The sequence below is a fragment of the Plutella xylostella genome, chromosome 31 (genome assembly GCF_932276165.1).
Source record: "Plutella xylostella chromosome 31, ilPluXylo3.1, whole genome shotgun sequence".
In the NCBI taxonomy this organism is placed as follows: domain Eukaryota; kingdom Metazoa; phylum Arthropoda; class Insecta; order Lepidoptera; family Plutellidae; genus Plutella; species Plutella xylostella.
Genome location: NC_064011.1, coordinates 6,581,525 through 6,600,929, shown reverse-complemented (window position 1 = coordinate 6,600,929; position 19,405 = coordinate 6,581,525). Strand labels below are relative to the sequence as shown.

At 41.8% G+C, this 19,405-nt stretch overlaps 1 protein-coding gene across 1 annotated transcript in view; it reads left to right on the top strand.

Moving 5' to 3' along the window:
- LOC105393218 overlaps window positions 1-19,177 on the top strand; it is a 35,996-nt gene extending 16,819 nt beyond the window's left edge. The window contains exons 13-17 of the mRNA XM_048632200.1: window positions 883-1,011; window positions 8,787-8,876; window positions 14,679-14,789; window positions 15,101-15,294; window positions 15,804-19,177. Coding sequence (XP_048488157.1) covers window positions 883-1,011; window positions 8,787-8,876; window positions 14,679-14,789; window positions 15,101-15,294; window positions 15,804-15,974 — 695 coding nt within the window. The 3' untranslated portion in view covers window positions 15,975-19,177. The remainder of the gene's footprint in view (window positions 1-882; window positions 1,012-8,786; window positions 8,877-14,678; window positions 14,790-15,100; window positions 15,295-15,803) is intronic.
- Window positions 19,178-19,405: the final 228 nt, after the last annotated feature.

The window sequence follows — 19,405 nt, the reverse complement described above, 5'->3', positions numbered from 1 at the left end:
TCATTCAGTTGTGTTCTGGCTTTATTGTATAACGTCTGATTCATGCGTTCGGCAACTCCATTGCTTTGTGGTGAGTATGGTATAGTAGACTGTATAATAATGCCACGTTCCTGACAAAATGCTTCCATTTTTCTATTTTTAAATTCTCCACCATTGTCACATCTTATCTTCTTAACTCTAATTCCTTTTTCATTTTCCAGTCTATTTATGTAGTGTATTATATTGTCTGTTGCTTCACTTTTCATTTTTAAAAGTCTCACTTCGCAAAAGTGTGAGTAGTCATCTAATATAGTTTGATAATATCGCTCTCCGTTGAAGCCTGCGATATTTGCTGGCCCTGCTATATCCGTATGTATTGTCGCTGTGTCATATGTACTGTCACTGTATCCGTATCTGTCCTTATTGCAGACTCAGTGGGTCACTCTGAACAACAGTTTTGGAAATTCCCTAAGTCACCCTCTTCCTGCTTAGTATACCCTTTTTTAACATCTTGTCTTGTATATTATGCATGAATGGATGCGTGTAAAATTCATTACGTCTATCAAATACCATCAACAACGTGACATTGCCTTTACATTCCACCACCGAAAAAAAATCTTAACTACAACTACTTGAGTAGGCAACGGCACGCAGATATACTTTGATCCTTCGAGCCGGATCACTTTTGTGTTAATCCTGTAAACATCCTGCATAAAATGATAGTAACATGATTACCTGGTAGTGAGTAATTGTGCTAAAAAGCTAAGGTTTAAGATACTTTATTTCCTTAAACCTTAAAGCTTCTCATATCATCATCATAATCATCACCATCTACGACAGATTCTACCTCAAGTTTGAACCGCTTTCTCCTATCTCATTCTCATAATAACTTCCCTTGTTCAGCCCCCGACGAGTCATCAGAAGCGACGCCCCCCGCAGCCCCCGCGCCCCCCGCGGTCCCCGACGACGCCCCCGACCACCAGCGAGTCGAGGTGCAAGTTGGTGGCAACGTGCAGCTGCACTGTCCTAAGGGTGAGTCATTGTCAGTGTTCGTAGTATTATTAGTATCAGCTCGTTGTAGTCGAATGCTGCTGCTTTACCACGGCATTAGTAATCAACACTGTACTAAAAATTAAGCAGCATTCATGACACTGACATGTGTCCTGCTTAAGTATTATTCATTGGTGGAGATAAAGCCAGCTGTACACAGGCCTCTAGCAAGGAGCACAAGAACACTCTGTCCTCGGCTTTCCTCATCCAGCCGCTTACGGCCACCTTTAAAATACATATGTACATTTGTATATGTCTGTCGGCCGGTCGATACTTTTAATATTTTTATGGAACTAAATTATATAGGTACCTACCCAGGTATTTATAAAGCAGTAAGTTAGATAATTTAACTTATTCGATCCAAACTTTTGTAAGAAAATTATATTAAAATAAATATACAAACTAACTTATTACTAACTAACAATCCAATAAAAGTCTAGACTAAAACTAAATCCCACGCGATTATAGTTTCGAATGTCCTACGAAACATCCACAGTTTGGTTTTGAAGGAAAACAAACTTGTAGCCCCGTCGGGAATCGAACTTAGACCGCAGAAGTCAACCACCGCCGTGGCAAGTCACGCCCGCGCCCCAACATTCACCCTTGATTGTGTATTATTAGTTAGTATCATCATATTTTTGGGTACAGTCGATAGCAAATAGCAACCAATGCGATGCGATGTAGGTAGTCTTGGGAAAAGAAACCAAGCTCCCTATTTCACACTCAAGAACATGTTCTTTTTTGGGAGAAAAACTCTTCAATCGTAACCCTGAAATCAAAATAAAACAACCATGTCATAAATTTACTCTGGCTGCAATTTATTCCGAAGTTAAAAACTTTTCTGAAAACTATCTCGGCAAAAACAGGGATGTTATAATAAAGTGTCTAGACGCCATCGTCTCTCTGTCCAGCCATTCAACAGTCAAAAGTTGTGAGGCTATTTGTTTGAAATCTTAATAGTATTTAACTTATTACACAGGGTAGCAAAATTGGTATAGCAAGCCTTTTGTGAATTCATGGAAATAATATTCCACTCTCTATGGCAAATAGTCACATAACCGTCAAATTTTATATTCGCATATAGAAGCAAATTCGCTAATTTTGAAAAGCCTTCGTGCAAATCTGTTTAGAATGAACCCCTGAACCTTAGGTTAATATACCACTTTTGTAACTCCCTCCAGACATAATAATTATTCCCATATGCAAGGCCCATGCTACAGCTAGTTACTATACTGATTTCAATTTCGACATCCTATTACCCGAATAATTCAATCTCCTGGGTCCCTCAAGGGGGCTGGCTGGTGAGGGCATCTCTGGAGGATCGGTACATATACTGAATATTCCACTTAGTCCATTAACGTTATTATCTTGGGCATTCTGAAGCAGGGTCTGAGCAGACTGGATGGAGTAAATACAGTATACCTATTATTATGATAACCTAAATGTGAAAAATTAATGTTTCAATACGAGTCAAGGAAATAATGGTTTTTCGTGAATATAAGGAGGTGTAGTTATGTATTATTATCTATTAACTTACCATACTTCATTATTTTGAAGCATCAACCAGTTCCATACAAGTTTCTACTAACTTATGTAAGATTGTAGATATATTATAATCAAAGATGTATGGTTCCAAAACTTCAGTTCCAAAGACAAACGAAGCGGGTTACGCTGGGGTGGCCTACATATTACTTATTTCTTTTGCTGACTGTACATTTGATAGATATTTATAATATAGATTAATTATTAATTGCAATGAAACAACCGACCGTATAATTCGACTTGGCGCTTTATTACTGAAAACCAAAGAGTTTGACCATAGACTATAAAGGTCTTACCAAAGAGTATAGAGGGCACGATGCAACGTGCCAGTGCTACGTCTACACAGAGTACACGACATACACATCACTCCTCCACACTAATTTAGAAACATGTTAACAAACAATTATATGACAATAAAACTACATTTAAAAATAAGACATGCTAAAACTTATAACTAACATTTTTATTTCTGGGCCGTAAACACATACGAGGTGGCGATGTAGGTGTTAACGGCCGATCGGTCTGAAGTGGAGGTGTTAACGGCGGATCAGGATGATCTGAGGTGTTCGGATCCGGAATCCCTCGCTCACAACACTCCACATGCCCTTCCTCCTCCACTATTTGTTCCACGGGCGGGTCGGCTGCGACCGCGCTCGGCACAGGAGCCTCGGTGTGCACTGTTGGGGATGGTAAGGCCAACGGCATGGAAACTGATTGATACTGGGCTGATCTATTATCAATGACCGAGCTCCCTGGCGATGGTGAAGGTTGACTTACATCTAAGTCACGGCTAGCTACACTCTTAAATAGCTGATCTACATGTCTTACACATACTTCATTATAATCTATTATATACACACTGTACATTCTATTACCTAAAATTTCCTTAACAACCCCCTTTTTCCAAACCCCTTTTCTCGAACTGTACCAACGTACCCAAACTACATCACCTTCATTAAATTTCCTTTTTGAAACAGGTTGTTTATTTACACATGACTTGTCCTCATTGGGTAAAATTAAGTCTAACCGTGAACGTAAATTTCTACCAAACATTAATTTTGCCGGAGGCTCGCCTGTAGAACAATGTTCTGTATTTCTGTACACAAATAAATAATCCAACAGCCGTTCAGAAATAATTTTCTGCGGTAGATTGTCACCAATAGCGCATTTAATCATTTTTTTACAGATTCTAACAGCATTCTCAGCTTGCCCATTACTGGCTGGATGGTATATGGGTGACGTCATATATTTGATACCGTTATTGGAACAAAATTCCCTGAATTGTGAGGAGTTAATTTTGGCATCATTATCTGAAACTAGCGTATTACAAATTCCAAAAACTGAAAATAAATATTTAAGCTTCGAAATCAGCGCGCTTGTAGTAGTGCCGTTATTCATAAGCAAACATTCTACCCATTTCGAGTAGCTATCCACCACCACGAGGTACACACTCTGTCCTAACGACATGTAGTCGATGTGCACGCGCTGCCAGGGGCCGGCGGGGCGCGGCCAGGGCGCGGGGGGCTCGCGCGGGGGCGCGGCGCGCACGCTCACGCACGTGCCGCACGCGCCGACGCAGCGCTCGATGTCGGCGTCGATCCCCGGCCACCACAACCGGGCACGAGCATTACACTTCATCTTAACTACACCCATATGAGTGCTATGAAGCTCCACTAACATTCGTTCTCGTAACGAGGACGGAATAATCACTTTATGACCTCGCAATAAGTAACCATTCTCGTATTGTAGGTCTGCTTTACATCTAAAGTAAGGTAGGACAGACTGACAATGTACTGAACGCGGCCATCCGTGTTGCATGTATTTGATGACAATTTTTAAGACTTCATCATTATCAGTGGCCCTTTTAATATCGTCTAACAACACGGCCGGTGCACTTTCGTCCAGGAATTTCAAAGAAGTGTACATGTCGAACTCTCTGTCACTATCAGAAACCGTTTCTGCAACCGGGGCGCGCGAAAAATAATCCGCTACTACGTTATTTGCACTTGATGTATACTGAATGACATAGTTATAGGCCGATAGAATAATCGCATATCTCTGCAAACGTAACGCAGTGGTGACCGATATGCCCGAATTTTGATTAAAAATCGACACTAAAGGCCTATGGTCGGTTTGTAAAATAAACGGGTCGCTGCGTCCGTAAAGGTACTGATGGAACCTTTTCACACCGAAGATTATAGCCGTAGCCTCTTTTTGAATCTGGCTATAATTTCGTTCGCTAGCATTGAGAGACCGCGAGCCGTAGGCCAAAGGTCGCTCGGAGCCATCCTGCGCGCGCTGCAGCAGCACGGCGCCCAGCCCGTGCGGGCCCGCGTCCACCGCCAGCACCAGCTGCGCCGCGGGGTCGAAGTGCGCCAGCACGCGCTCGGACGCCAGCTCGCGCCGCACGGCCGCCACGGCCTGCCTCTGCCGCACGCTCCACTGCCACGCCGCGCCCGCCTTCAACAGCTCGTGAAGTGGACTCATTACAGCCGACGCGTTTGGAATAAAATTCCTGTAATAATTTACAACGCCTAGAAAACGCTTGACCTCTGTGACATTTTTGGGCTCCGGAGCATTTAAAATAGCTTCGACCTTTTTAGGGCAAGTTTGTAGACCATTTTTGTCTATAACATAACCTAGGTAGGTTACACTGTCTTTGAAGAATTCGCACTTGTCTTTTTGTAAACGGAGACCCGAGCTATTCAATCTATGTAATACCTCCCGTAGTCTGGCCAAGTGAGTAGCTTTATTAGGCCCCGTGATGCAAATGTCATCGTACCAGCAACTAACGCCTTCTATCCCGGATAGGACTGTCTCCATCGATTTCTGAAAGATAGCCGGCGCGCTGGCTAGGCCGTACACCATACGGGTGTATTTAAATAAACCTTTACTAGTATTAATAGTTGTAAGCTCTTGGGATGGTTCATTTAGAACATATTGATTGTACGCGTTTTTTAGGTCTAATTTTGTGTACTTCTCTCCACCTCCTAGTTTTGCGAACACTTCTTCAATGCGCGGTAATGGGTACTTATCGACTAAGAGGTCTTTGTTCAAGGTAACTGAGTAGTCCCCGGCTATCTTGACCTGTCCGTTTTCCTTCAGTACCGGCACTACAGGAGTCGCGTAGTTGGAGTGGTTGACGGGCACTAAAATACCTAAACTCACTAACCTGTCAAGTTCCGCTTCAACTTTATCTTTTAAAGCGAATGGTACCGTGCGTGGCTTGAAAAACTTAGGTACGACATTATCTTTCAATCGAAGGTCAACTTTAAATTTATTGAAAGTACCTAACTCATCACGCCACAATTCAGGGTATTGTTCCAACAGCGTGCCTACCTCACCATCAGTGTAAATTTTATTTAAATTTGTAGTTAACACTAAGTTAAATGCGGACATGAAATTTCGACCCAGTAATGGCGGGCCGCCATTTTCCACTACAAATATCCTAATCGGTTTTGTCTGACCATTGTATGTAACATTCGTTTCGAAATAGCCCAGGGGAGAAATTTTATGCCCGGTATATAGACACATTGTTATGTTACAAGGCAGCAGTTTATACAATGAGAAGTTACTCTTATAGAAACTATCTGAAATTACAGTTGAGCCTGAACCAGAGTCGAGTTCCATAGTAACATTCTGTTGTCCTACTATCAAGTCTAAAGTAAGCGGTTTATTTGTCACATACCTTATATTAAAGTTCTGGCATTCCTCACACCCCGAGTTATTGTCGTCATCCGTACTATTATTAATTCTTGAGTTTTTATTAGTACACACTTTTCTTAAATGGCCCTTACACTTACACTTTTGACACTTGTAATTTTTAAAACGGCACGTATTTTCTGAGTGGTTCTTCATACCACACACCCTGCACCGGGTCTCTGAGCCCGGGGCGCCGCCGCCGCCGCCGCTGTCTCCCGCGCCTCCGCCGCCAGCGCGGCTCGAGCCGCCGCCGCCGCCACTGTAGCCGCCGGTATATTGGTTCTACCTTGATGACCAATTTATCAAATTGTTTCGCCTCCCTTGTAAACTCCGCTTGCCGCGCCAACTCCAATGCCCGAGCAAATGTTAATCCTGCTGGATTTTGCTCAAACAATTTGTCGCGTTCGGGACCTGAGCCCAGGCCGAGGACGAAACGGTCCCTGAGGTTCGTCTCCAGGGCTGCGCCGAAGTCACAATAGCTTGCTAGACCTCTGAGTCGCGCCGCCCAGTCCCCTAAGCTTTCGCCTGCAGTTCGAGTCGCCCCGTGAAACTTAGCGATGTCCACGAAGGAGCATTGTCTAGGCTTGAAGTGAGCGTCGAGTAAAGCCACCAAATCCTCAAAGCTTAACTTATCCACATCACTTGGGTAAGCAAGATTTCTAACTAAACGGTACGATTCATCGGAAAGATGCGTTATGAGAATGGCACTTTTACAGTCTTCTTCCACTTTATTAACTTTCACAAATTGTAACAAGCGTCCTTTGAAAATGTCCCACTCGCACGATTTGTGGTCGAAAGTAGCCAAATTACCCAAAAACGCCATTGTTAGCCGTTTTTGCAACACGTGAGTAGATGATCCTCGTTCGACAGTGATAGATATTTATAATATAGATTAATTATTAATTGCAATGAAACAACCGACCGTATAATTCGACTTGGCGCTTTATTACTGAAAACCCAAGAGTTTGACCATAGACTATAAAGGTCTTACCAAAGAGTATAGAGGGCACGATGCAACGTGCCAGTGCTACGTCTACACAGAGTACACGACATACACATCAACATTCATTGAAACATAGTTCGCTGCTCAGTTCGTCCCAGTCTGTACCAACCCTCACGTGACAGGGGGTTCCCTCCACTAAACGGGCTTTAATTTTTGTCGGCCATTTTGTAGCTATCTGATGATTGGTCACTGGACCAAGCGATGATTTGTGGTAAACTGCGGTATCTTCTCACTCGGCCACATTCGTTCATCTGATTACAAAGTAAATAATGAACGGAAAAAAGGACTTTGAATTCTGGGTTTTGTATGTCGATGCGACGGTGGAAAGTCAAAAATGAATAAGCGACACTTTTTTCGAAAGTGAGTTATAGTATACCTTGGTGAAAGCAGAAAAATAAGCTTATTTCTTCAAATTTATAGCACTCATTGTAGAAAAATAAGGTCGCTTAGGGCCTGTTTCACAATATCTGGATAATGGCTACCTGTGGGATAAAAGACATGCTGAGACTGTCTAAAACATAATAATTACAGATACACCATGACTGTGATTTATCCCACATCATCAGCCAATAATCATCCACTGCTGGACATAGGCCTCTCCCAAGGAGCGCCACAACACTCGGTCCTCGGCCTTCCTCATCCAACCACTACCCGCCACCCGCCTAAGGTCGTCAGTCCAGCGGGCAGGAGGGTGTCCCACGCTGCGTTTGCCTGTTCGTGGTCTCCACTTGAGACTATTGCAAAGAATTTATCCAGACATTGTGAAACAGACCCTTAGTGATTAGTACCTAGTTAGTTACAATATGCTTTTCACGCGTCGATATACTCATGCTCATGTTTTTCGATTGTGGTTTTTGCCAATAATATTTGTTATTGGATTTGAAGGCATTGCCAAATTCAGAAGTTTATGTCATCAGTCAATATTAAATTAAGATTCGAAATCGAATTCAATTATTTAATATTTGATTTGAGAATTGAAGACAAGCGTTCACGACATTCCTTTATTGAAAGTTCAAGAGAGTTGGAAATCTAAAGATTGAGGAATTTTAATCTCAATAATAATTATTAAAAAAGTTTTGGTATTAATAAATTCAATAAGACACGAGTGACTTGTGTAAAATTGAAAATATGATTGCATTTTAATATAATTAATTTACCTAAGTATCCATTTAACTAGGGCTCTGATTTACACGAAGGAACTTTAAAATAACGTCTGCCTTAAGTCTGTTTTTCAATAAAGACTTTAGTGGTATTATTGCCTTGCTTTAACAATATACATACAATCATACAGTGGTAGACATGTCAGATAGACAGTCAACCTTCGTTTTAGTTTAACTTAGAGTAAATAAAAGCTACTCATTGTATCTTACCTACATTTACAGAACGCAAAACTATGTTATTAAAGACTCGTTTTTACTCATCTATACTATTTGAACTATTTTCTCCCTCTCCTTCAACAACTTCATCCCTCATCTCTCTCTCCCCGCTAACTCCGTCTCTCTCCCGCCAGGGTCCGTCGGCTGCTGGTGGCGCCGCTCCGACAACTCCACGGCCCCGGGCTGGACCCCCGCCGGCTCACACCACGCCCACGGCGTCCTCGGTGAGTTCTACACCTTAAGGACCTCTTGCATCCACATATTAAATCTATCTATATAAATTTATGGCTTAAATGGAGATTTAACACTAAATCTTGATTTAATATGTTTGTGCAAGTCGCCCTAGATTTATATGGACTGACGTTTCTTAAACCGCTATTAGACACTAAATCTAGTGCATGTCACCCTAAGTGTGATGCCACCATCTCCATAGTATGTTAGATCATTAACACCCCTGTTACATTACTTATACGTCATTACGTGTCAAAAGCCAACAACTACCTAATCCCAAGTTATGATCTAACGGAGTACCTATATGGTGAAACTAGGCCTGAAGGAGTAAGGAGGAAATTGCTATGAGCTACAACAAGGTGATAATTATAATATTTTCTTTGTAATGGGTACACTACATAAATCCGAATTACTTTTTTACGAATATGAAAATAACGATTTTTAAATTTACGAATTTCATAGTTCCGAATAATTCACAATCCCGAATTTCAAGTTTCCGAATAACGAAAATCACGAATAGTTAATAAACGAAATTTCAAACAACATATTTATTAAAATGACGAAAGTCAATTTTCCGAATATTATTATTTCGATGTTTTAAAAGTACGACCTTTTATTATATCGAATTGTTAGAATTACGAATCCCGAAGTTTTAATATTCCGAAAATACAAATTCCCGAATGTATCTTAGTTAACAAGAAATAGTTATTAAGAATAGTGTATTTATTAACAGCATAATCCGTATACAATTTAACAATATTTTTTAAGGTATATTATGTGAAACGCTCCGCTCCGCTTTGCTGCGCTCCGCTTTGTTTTTCAATATCTTTGTGTACCTAACACGCTCCTGCTCGCTTTGATCGTCGTCGCACCTATCTTTAGGTTTAGGTCCTAAGGTTTTTAAGGTTAAAAACCCTAAAAATCCGAGCAATTTTATTGCTTTGTTGTGTTACTTAACCACAAATACTACAAATAGTTTTCTATTTACAATATTTTTACTCTATATTTGAAACGCTCCGCTCCGCTTCGCTGCGCTCCGCTTTGTTTTTCAATATCTATGTGCACCTAACACGCTCCTCATCGCTTTGCTCGTCGTCGCACCTATCTTTAGGTTTAGGTCCTAAGGTTTTTAAGGTTAAACACTATAAAATTCCGAGCAATTGTTTTGCTCTATATTTGAAACGCTCCGCTCCGCTTCACTGCGCTCCGCTTTGTTGTTCGATATCTATGTGCACCTAACACGCTCCTCCTCGCTTTGCTCGTCGTCGCACCTATCTTTAGGTTTTGGGTCTAAGGTTTTTAAGACGTTTACGTTTTTTTTGTCAAAATCACGAATTATCACATTTTCGATCGTGATTTGAATTTTTCGTGATTATAATAAATCGGTATTTTATTTTTCGTATGCTTAAGTAATCGTATTTTTTAACGTTCGTATATTTGACAATCGTAATAACAAATCTTCGTGATTATAATATTCGAAATTATAATTTACGTGATTTTTAGAATTCGGCATTTTAAAAAATCGGTATTGCAATATTTCGTAAATTACATATTCGGTGTTTTCAAATTCGGAAAAAAGTTTTTCGGAATATTTGGGTGTTCCCCTTTGTAATGGATCATAAGATTGAAGATGTAAGGTGGAAATTGCGGTGAGAATACATGGAAAAGTTGGTGACTATTGGTTTTGCTGTTGGAGAAGTCAGGAATAGTTTTAATCCATTAGGTCAGAGTGATGTTATTTTTGAAGCGATCTAGGTATAAATGGACGTTGGACAAGATACTCAACTAAATGGTTTCAAAATTTCAAATAATAAATAAGAAGAGCGACGACAAAAAACTAAAATAAACTTATTTTATAATCAGATTTTATTTTTATCTAGCTACAAAAAGGGTTCAAAGACTGCACTCACAACCAGTCTACCAAACATAAAATCTTTAACAAGTACGTACGGACATAAAGTTTAGTTTTCAGAAAGAATAATCTAAGTATACCGATAAAAGAAGGGTATCGGTAAACTGATAATCGTAAACTCTGGCTGCGGCGGCGGCGGCGGCGGCGGGCCTCGTCCGACGATCGTCGTAAACTTTACAACAGCTCCCGAGACTCGCGTAAATGTAATAGGAAAATAAGTTTTGAACGGGCCTTGTTGCGGTCAAACTATTGGCAGAATGTGTTTGCTGGAATGTAGTTTTGGATCGGTTACAAGATAATAGGATAAACACACATGGTTGGGATGCAACGGAGACTAGAAAATACATATTTTCTTACTGGTTAGAACACAACTGAACTTTGTATTAGATTGTCGTTGTGTAGATAATTGTTGGGGCTCCTAATAATGATTTGGAGCATCTACATTATTACTTACCTTTTTTAATAATACACTCACGGGCAATGAAAAGGTTCCACTGAGAAAAGCACCAAATTACTCCTATCCGGAAAAGGCTAGCTTAATGACACCTTCTGCAACATTGAAGTACATTAAACAGAGCATCAGGATATTACCAACTAAAAACGGTAGTATTTTGTAATTTTTTTAAATTAAATGATTGGAAAAATTGGGGTCTTTTGGTGTCGTAATTTTTTGAGTGGACCTATTTCATTGCCCGTGAGTGTAATATTAAAATCAACAATAATAATATCAACTGTCTGACTTCCACATTACACGTTCTCCCTAATTTTGGGTTCGTGTGGCCATATGGGGGAAGTACCACAGGCATATTCAGGGTATTGCAAAAATTGTATATGGTAAGCTGCAGCAGGCTGACTCTAGGGGTCATTTTGAACAGACCCAAACATGACCCCCCGCAGAGTTATCCCCTTCCGGTCTTCTATACCCTTTTTGCAACACCCTGTATAAAAATAATCACGCACGCGTATTTTTCATCCATTACAACAGTCTTCTTCTTCTTGTATGTCACGTCCTGAAGGTCTAGCACGGGGCGCAATGAAGCATAAGCATCTTGCAGTTGCATCGCGCTCAATCAAATCGCGCTGCCTCAAGACTGAGCGCTACGGAGAACTTTTGTCACGTCCACGTTAAATGCGCCCCGTGCTAGCCCTTCTGTAATGCGACCGGCTTGCAAAGGCCTTCATATCACCATGACTTACTTGACTTAGTATCCTATGTCCCCTGGATGGGGCAGAGGGCGTCCACAGTGACTCTCCATCGCAACCTGTCTTGAGCTTCGCGTTTGATTTCACTCCAAGACTTCCCGATCTTTTTCGCTTCGTCCACTACCGTTCGTCGCCAGGTCTGCTTGGGACGGCCACGCTTTCTCTTTCCTTGCGGATTCCAATCCATCGCCTGTTTGGGTATGTGGTCAGAATTTCTTCGGAGGGTGTGGCCAATCCAGTTCCACTTGCGTCGCTTGATCTGCTGGTCGATCAGGGTATCGTGGCACCGTTCTCTCAGTTGGTCGTTGGAGATTTTATTGGGCCAGTATATTCGGAGTATGCGTCGAAGGCATCGGTTCACGAAGACTTGAAGCTGGTGCGAGATGGCTTTGGTTACCTTCCACGTTTCGCAACCATATAGCAACACGGGCTTAACGTTTGACCTGAATATTTTCAGTTTGACTCTTCTGGTTAACTTTTGTGATTGCCATATTGGTCGCAACTGCGCGAAAGTAGCTCGGGCTTTGGCAATCCGCGAAATGACGTCCTCTTCTGTACCTCCTGTTTCTGAGACAACGCTGCCGAGGTAGGTAAATTTGTGAACGCGTTCCACTGCCTCACCACCGATCTGCAGCAGGGTCATATTCTGCACACCTGTTCGCATCTCTTGGGTCTTCCGGATGTTAATTTTCAGGCCTATTTTCGCCGCCTCTTGGCTGAGAGCATCGAGCTTGGCTTGCATATGTGCATGTGTGTGGCTTAGCAGGCAGAGGTCGTCGGCGTAGTCTAAATCCTCCAATACACTGAAGGTTCCCCATTCAATTCCACGTCGACTGTTGCTGCTTACTCTCTGCATGATTCCGTCTAGCGCTATTAGGAAGAGCAAGGGCGACAAAAGACAGCCCTGACGGACCCCAGCGTGCACGGCGATATCCTCCGAGATTAGGCCATTATGTGTCACTTTACAGGAGTAATTCTTGTAAATGGCTTTTATGAGATGTATTATCTTACTCGGAACACCCACGGATAGTAAGCGGGACCACAAACTGCACCATCTCAACGTATCGAAAGCTTTTTCGAAATCGACGAAAGTAAGGTATACCTCCCTCTGCCATTCTGATGCTTGTTCAAGTATGATACGGAGAGTGTTAATTTGGTCGGTGCAAGAGCGATTAGGGCGAAATCCAGCCTGTTCGTTCCTCAGGAGGGGTTCTACGGCCTTCGATAGCCTGTCCAAGATAATCTTACAGAAAACCCTGGAAGGGATAGAAAGCAAAGTGATGCCTCTCCAGTTGCTGCATTGGCTTAAATCACCTTTTTTTGGCACTGTTATCAGGAGACCCTTATTCCAGTCATCTGGTAGTTCTTCTGCTTCCCAAATCTTGGTGATCAAGGGTGTTAATAACTCGACCGCGAAAGATAGGTCGGCTTTAAGCATTTCCGCACTTATAAGATCAAGTCCTGGTGCTTTGCCCGTTTTCAAAGAGAGTATTGCTTTGGCCACTTCTTCGCTGTTAGGTGGTGCGGTGTCAATATCGAGAGACTGTGGTGGTGGTGGCTCATTTTGCACATCAGCTGGTGTAGCAGATATCGTGCTACGGAAGACTTCCTCAAAGTGCTCACGCCAGCGTCGAAGTTGCCCTTCCGATGTCACAATGAGATCCCCTTCTTTGGACTTCAGAGGTTTCTGCTTGAAATGGTTATTTCCGGCCAAGGTTTTAGTAGCCTTATATAGTTCCTTCAGATTACCCGTATTTGCAGCATGTTGGGCACCTGTAGCAATATTATCCGCCCACATCCTTCTATCCTTTCGCGTGCTGCGGTAGATTTTCCGGCGTATCAGGCGGTATTGCTGTCTGAGGTTGGCTCTAACCGTTTCATCGTCTGTTTCGAGCAGCTTTAAGTGCAGACCTCTTCTGTTTTCAATAAGGTTCCAGGTATCTTGGGAAATCCAGTCGTCACGTTTGTGGTCCTTGTGTCCTAGAGCATTAGAGCTGGCTTCGGTGTACGCCAATCTTATATTTTTCCATTCCTCGTCTATGCTTGATGGTACGTCGAGTGCAGCGAAACGATTACGAAGTTCTAGTCTGAATTTTGTACAGGTGTCTGGGCTACGTAGCTTACAGACGTCAAAACGTCTCCCTGCCTTGCCTGGTTCTCCAGCGGACTTTGCTACAGCAACCTTAAGTCGCACTTCAGAAACAACCAAGTGATGGTCACTGTCTATGTCAGCCCCTCTTCGGTTGCGGACATCTAGTAGCGAGGAACGCCATTTCGAACTGATCGCAATGTGATCGATTTGGTTCCTGGTAGCACCATCGGGTGAAGTCCAAGTGTACTTGTGATGGTCACCATGTATAAATAAAGTTCCTCCGATGGTGAGGTCTTGGTTTTGGCAGAATTCTATAAATCGTTCACCATTCTCATTCTCTACTCCCAGCCCTTGTGTACCCATGTGCCGCTCCCGGTTCTTGTTGTTGCTTCCAACCTTTGCATTGAGATCTCCCATAACAATGACTATGTCCTGTCTCCTAATATTTTTCATAGTGGCATTTAGTGCGTCATAGAAGTCATCTTTGTCTTCCTCCGAAGAAGACCATATCATATCATATTCATATCACCATAACCACACTATAATAATATGGGCTGAAATTAACATAACGAATTTTCCATCCACCAGGTATCAAGGAGGCCCTGTACCAGGAGGGCGGCGAGTACCGCTGCATCGGGGCGAAGGCGCCGGATCTGGCGCGCCTGCGCGAGCTCAAGAGAGTCACGCTCAGAGTTACTGGTGAGTTATGCGCTCCTGGTATCTATTTGACGTAAAGACGGAAAACAGAGTTTTTTTGGTAGCAATGCTTCATCATCACAAAAGAAGCGGTCGTGTTAGCCAGCTTTAGTGCTCAAATCCTGGCCGTGAATTTCCGTTTACTTTTGACATATTCTTCAAGTTCTAGTTTTTCAAGCTATAATAGCAAGCTAGAGTTATAAAGCTAGCAATGACTTTGTGCCGGCCAACGGCAAAAGTACTAGCTTGCTATTGTAGCTTTTATAACTAGCTTCGTTTTACCATCCATGCACTAACAACCCCCCACTTCCTAGGCGCAGCAACAGCAACGGCCGTCTCCGCCGCCCCAGCAGCCGGCGGCTGGCGGCTCGAGTGCCTGGTCTGCGGGCGAGGGGCGCGCGGGGCGTGGCTGCGGCGCGGGGGGGAGGGCAGCACGCCGGCCGAGCTGAGGCCCGCGCCGCACCAGCACTGCTGGAGCGCCGTGCTGACCGTGCCGGAGCCTGATGAGGTGAGTTGGGAGAAGGGAGAAGTGAAACGAAGGTTTGAGATGGGAGATGGAAGATATTAGGTTGATTATGGGAGGTAGGAGATGGGAGATGGGAAGTGGGAAATGAGAAATGGGAAATGGGAGATGGACGCCTGAATATGGGAGATCGAGATCAGCCTCTAATGTTCCATTGCTACAAAGTAGCTTGTTTCAAAGAGCGCCACAGCACTGTCTTTAGCCTTCTTTATCCACTACCAGCTATCTGACCAAGATAGTTGGTCCAGGTGGCTACAAGGCATTCCACGCTACGTTTACGCTGCGTATGGTCTCCATTCAGTAACTTTACTAACCCCAATAGTTACTAGTTCTTTAGAAGATGTGATCCGTCTTACATTGAGTTATAGGACGTGTGTGATGGGAGAAGTCATATGGAATATTGGAGTTGGGAAATAGAAGAAAGTGAATAAGAATGGCGGGATCTGTAAGACGAATAGTAACGATGGTGCTAAAAATGTCCCCTGATTCCCCAGGTCTGGTGCGTGGCATCAGGCCCTGCCGGCGGCTCGGTGGCGGTGTTCCCCGCGCGCGCGCCCGCCCCGGCCCGCCACCTCGTGAGACAGCCGACCGACAGCGCCGTCTCGCTTGCACACACTGCCGCGCGCACCGTCCTGCTCGCACTCACCGTCGGCCTCGCCCTGTAGTAGACACCAGTAAGAGTGAAGAGATGAATCGCTATGCGTGGTCTATGTGATGGTGTTGTGTTGTCTTCGTGTTTCGGAGGGTTTTGAAATTGTCAACAGTGCCTTTGTAGGTCAAGTAAAACAGATCTTTGGAAAAATCTACTTTAAAACTCCTACTGGCCCATGTCCTAACATAATAAATCGTAATGTTTATCAGCAATAAGAAACACGAAGATACTCAATGTCTATTGAAAATGTAATAGCAGCAATGTACTTAACAATTCGTGTTGACTTTTCTGAACTTTGATAAAGTTAAAGTGATATGAAAGATGTGGGAAGGTCCGCAACGGTTCTGAAAAGTCAATGCGGAAATATTTTAGATTTGTCGTCTAGCTATTATTGACGTATCTAACTTACTCTGTAGTGATCAAGTTGATGCGTTAGTCCTATATTATTATCCTCCGTCGATTCTTTTATATCTGTAAGGCCTCTTCTACTATTGTCCCTTTTCCTTCTTACGTTTCCTGCTATACGGGGTGAGATTCTGGCAACATTTTGAGATAATGACAAGCAATAAGTTACTAGCGTGAACGCGAAGTTTTCCTATCGATATTTAGGTGAAATATGGCAGAATTGAACCCCTCAATTTTCTTGGTAGATTTAAAAGAAATATACACAGGAAACGATCGTGCCAAATTGTTGATATTATAAGATAGATATTTAAAAGGGAATGTCTGACACCGAATTGGTTTTTATTCGTAAATATTTATGTATGTCGGGATGATATTATTAATTAGTGCAATGTAAACACCAATCCAAGTTGAGTAACGGAATGTAGAATTTATAATTAAGTAGTAAGTGAATGTTGGAGATAATTGTTGCAATAAGCTGAAAAAACTGGAATATGAAATGAATAATAATTTTAACTTTAAAATTAAAATTTAATTATGCAGCATGATGTCAATTTCTGCAAAGAAACAACAAAATGATAAATACATAATTTGTTCATTTTATAATCCAATTTAGCTTCAGCATGTTGCCGTATATTTTATAAAGAGGTCGAATTCGTAAGATATGAATAAAAACTCTGTGTATCATAGAATAACTAAAGGAATCATGTAAATTTCGATGTCAATTTTAGACGGCCTGTTTAGATCGGGCCCTTTTTTCTATGAAATTAATAATTCAAACGAAAACGTATTTGCTACCACAATTTTTGCAACAATTCGCGATGAGAATTTGCAATTTTAAGATTTTTATGTAATGTTTCCATGTTAAACTGTTGTTCTTGGTCGTTACATTATTTTAGTTTAGTTTATAATGAATAGGAGACGTAAAAGTAGTATTATGAATTGTATTTATGAGTACATCTTATCCCAATTGGCCAATTCATGACTTGAGATCTGAAAGAGTCTTGTTAGAATATATAACAATGTGTAGTAGAATAAATTTACGATCAATAGGAATCAAAACTAGTAACATAAAATATCGCAACTCGGATAAGCGCTTAAATTTATCAGAAATACTACTTTTATGCCAACCATTTCATTTGTTTTTACTACTGCTGTCCTACTAGTTCATAATCATAACTGTTTCCTTTTCCACAGTATTAGAAAATAACTATGAAATTGTTATTGTTGTTGAGAATTGTGATATCATCTGGCTTTGTTTCTGAAAACCCGCCATTCCCGCGGCGATAAGGTTAATTCCAAATTTACTAAATCCAATGAAAAGCAGAATATTTCAGATAAGGTCTTATTAAAGATGAACAGATAAAGCCATAAAACTATTCAGGTTGCGGAAGTAACTCCTATTACCGGGGATTAAGTTTCGAATTGAAACAGCGTTAGTTCTCCGAAGCAGCCACGGCGGAGCGCGGGGCGAACTAATTGTAATGGAGATTATTAGTATAAAATATTAGTCTGTTTTGGGCGCGGATAATGCGGAGTGAAGTCGGTACATTTCTCTGTCTTAATTTTCATAATTCTGACGTTACGAACAATGCAGAGAGCATTAAGAGAGCGGGTACAAGGATAATGGCATTACTGTCTCCCGAATGTATTTCATATCCAATTTACTTAACTGCGGTGCTGCGGCTCTTCATAACGTTAAAACTATGATGGCTGCGTTCCAAATTGAGGATTAAAAGTAGAAAGCATTTTGCTGCTTCAGGATTTGAGAAAAAAACATAAAATATGCATCAACAACCCCACAACGCGGGTGAAATGGAGATTTGCACCGACGATTCGGCATTGAAAGTCAAATGTCAAGAGAATTTACTTAGTTTAGTGTAGTGAGAGTATTTTTGTATCGAGTCGCGTCAATTGAGTTGGTGAATTATATGGAGGAAAATATATTTCTTTTACGTACCTGAAGTTAGTCGGCGAACCGTCGACCACGTAACAATCCGTCCGTAACGGAGTTAGTTAGAGAGAGCTATGTAGTCACCTATCTCTTTCCACCCTGCCACTTTTTAACGCTGTTAATGCAATTAACCTAATCTTTCTCATCTCTGGAAGTGTGCTCTGGATATTATCAGAATTCAGTGGAGAAAGAAAGTGTGTTTTTCTCTTCAAAACGTCTGGAATTTTTGTCTGATGTCCCTCTTTTAATCCCTAATCCTCTTCACTTATCATCCCCTGCTGCCCTCGTAGACCCCCCCTCGCCCCTCACCCGCGCCCCGCGCTCCAGCTCGCGTGTCTATGTGGATGACGTAATGGTCGCGCAGTCAATGCACCGAACAGTTTTGGCAAAACACCGGCGACATTTAAACGGAATGTCAGTTGCAGTCGGGCTTTGTCTATTCGCTTGGGCGTTGCCAAAAAAGTTTCGGGACTTTATGGCAACATGTTGCGAGTCGCATGAAAAACTCCGCGCCGGGATTGTAAACCTATCTGCATGTGGAAACCAACTTTATGGTCGTGTTTTGTTGGATCTGATATAGCTGTGGAATATTCGTTTGCATTGACTCTGCGAACATATTGTCCACTGTATTATAAGATGATGTCATATTGAATTAAGTAAGTATACTCAACGTCCATTGCTCGGTACTGAAAAGTACCACATTTCGGTGCCAACGCCATAATTAAATAGATCTTAATTATTATATATTTACATTAACGAATATACATTTTATTAATTTAATTTTATATTGAATGTACAGAATCCTTGTATTCATCGCCATGTGTCTATGGGACTCGTATATACCGGATAAATAAATTGTCAAATAATTATTTATTTGTTTTATTTAAGTCTTTTATTAGGTATCTCTTTCCTTTCATAGGGGTCCAAGAAATGTTATGAGGTATAATCTCCCTGTCATATAATTTATGCACTGTACCTAAACTGCACCCTTGGCAGTCATTAGGTAAACTGAAAACCGTCTTGCAAACCTTCTCACCTTAATAAATCCACGTAATTACTACGGACACTATATAATAATATTTCATACA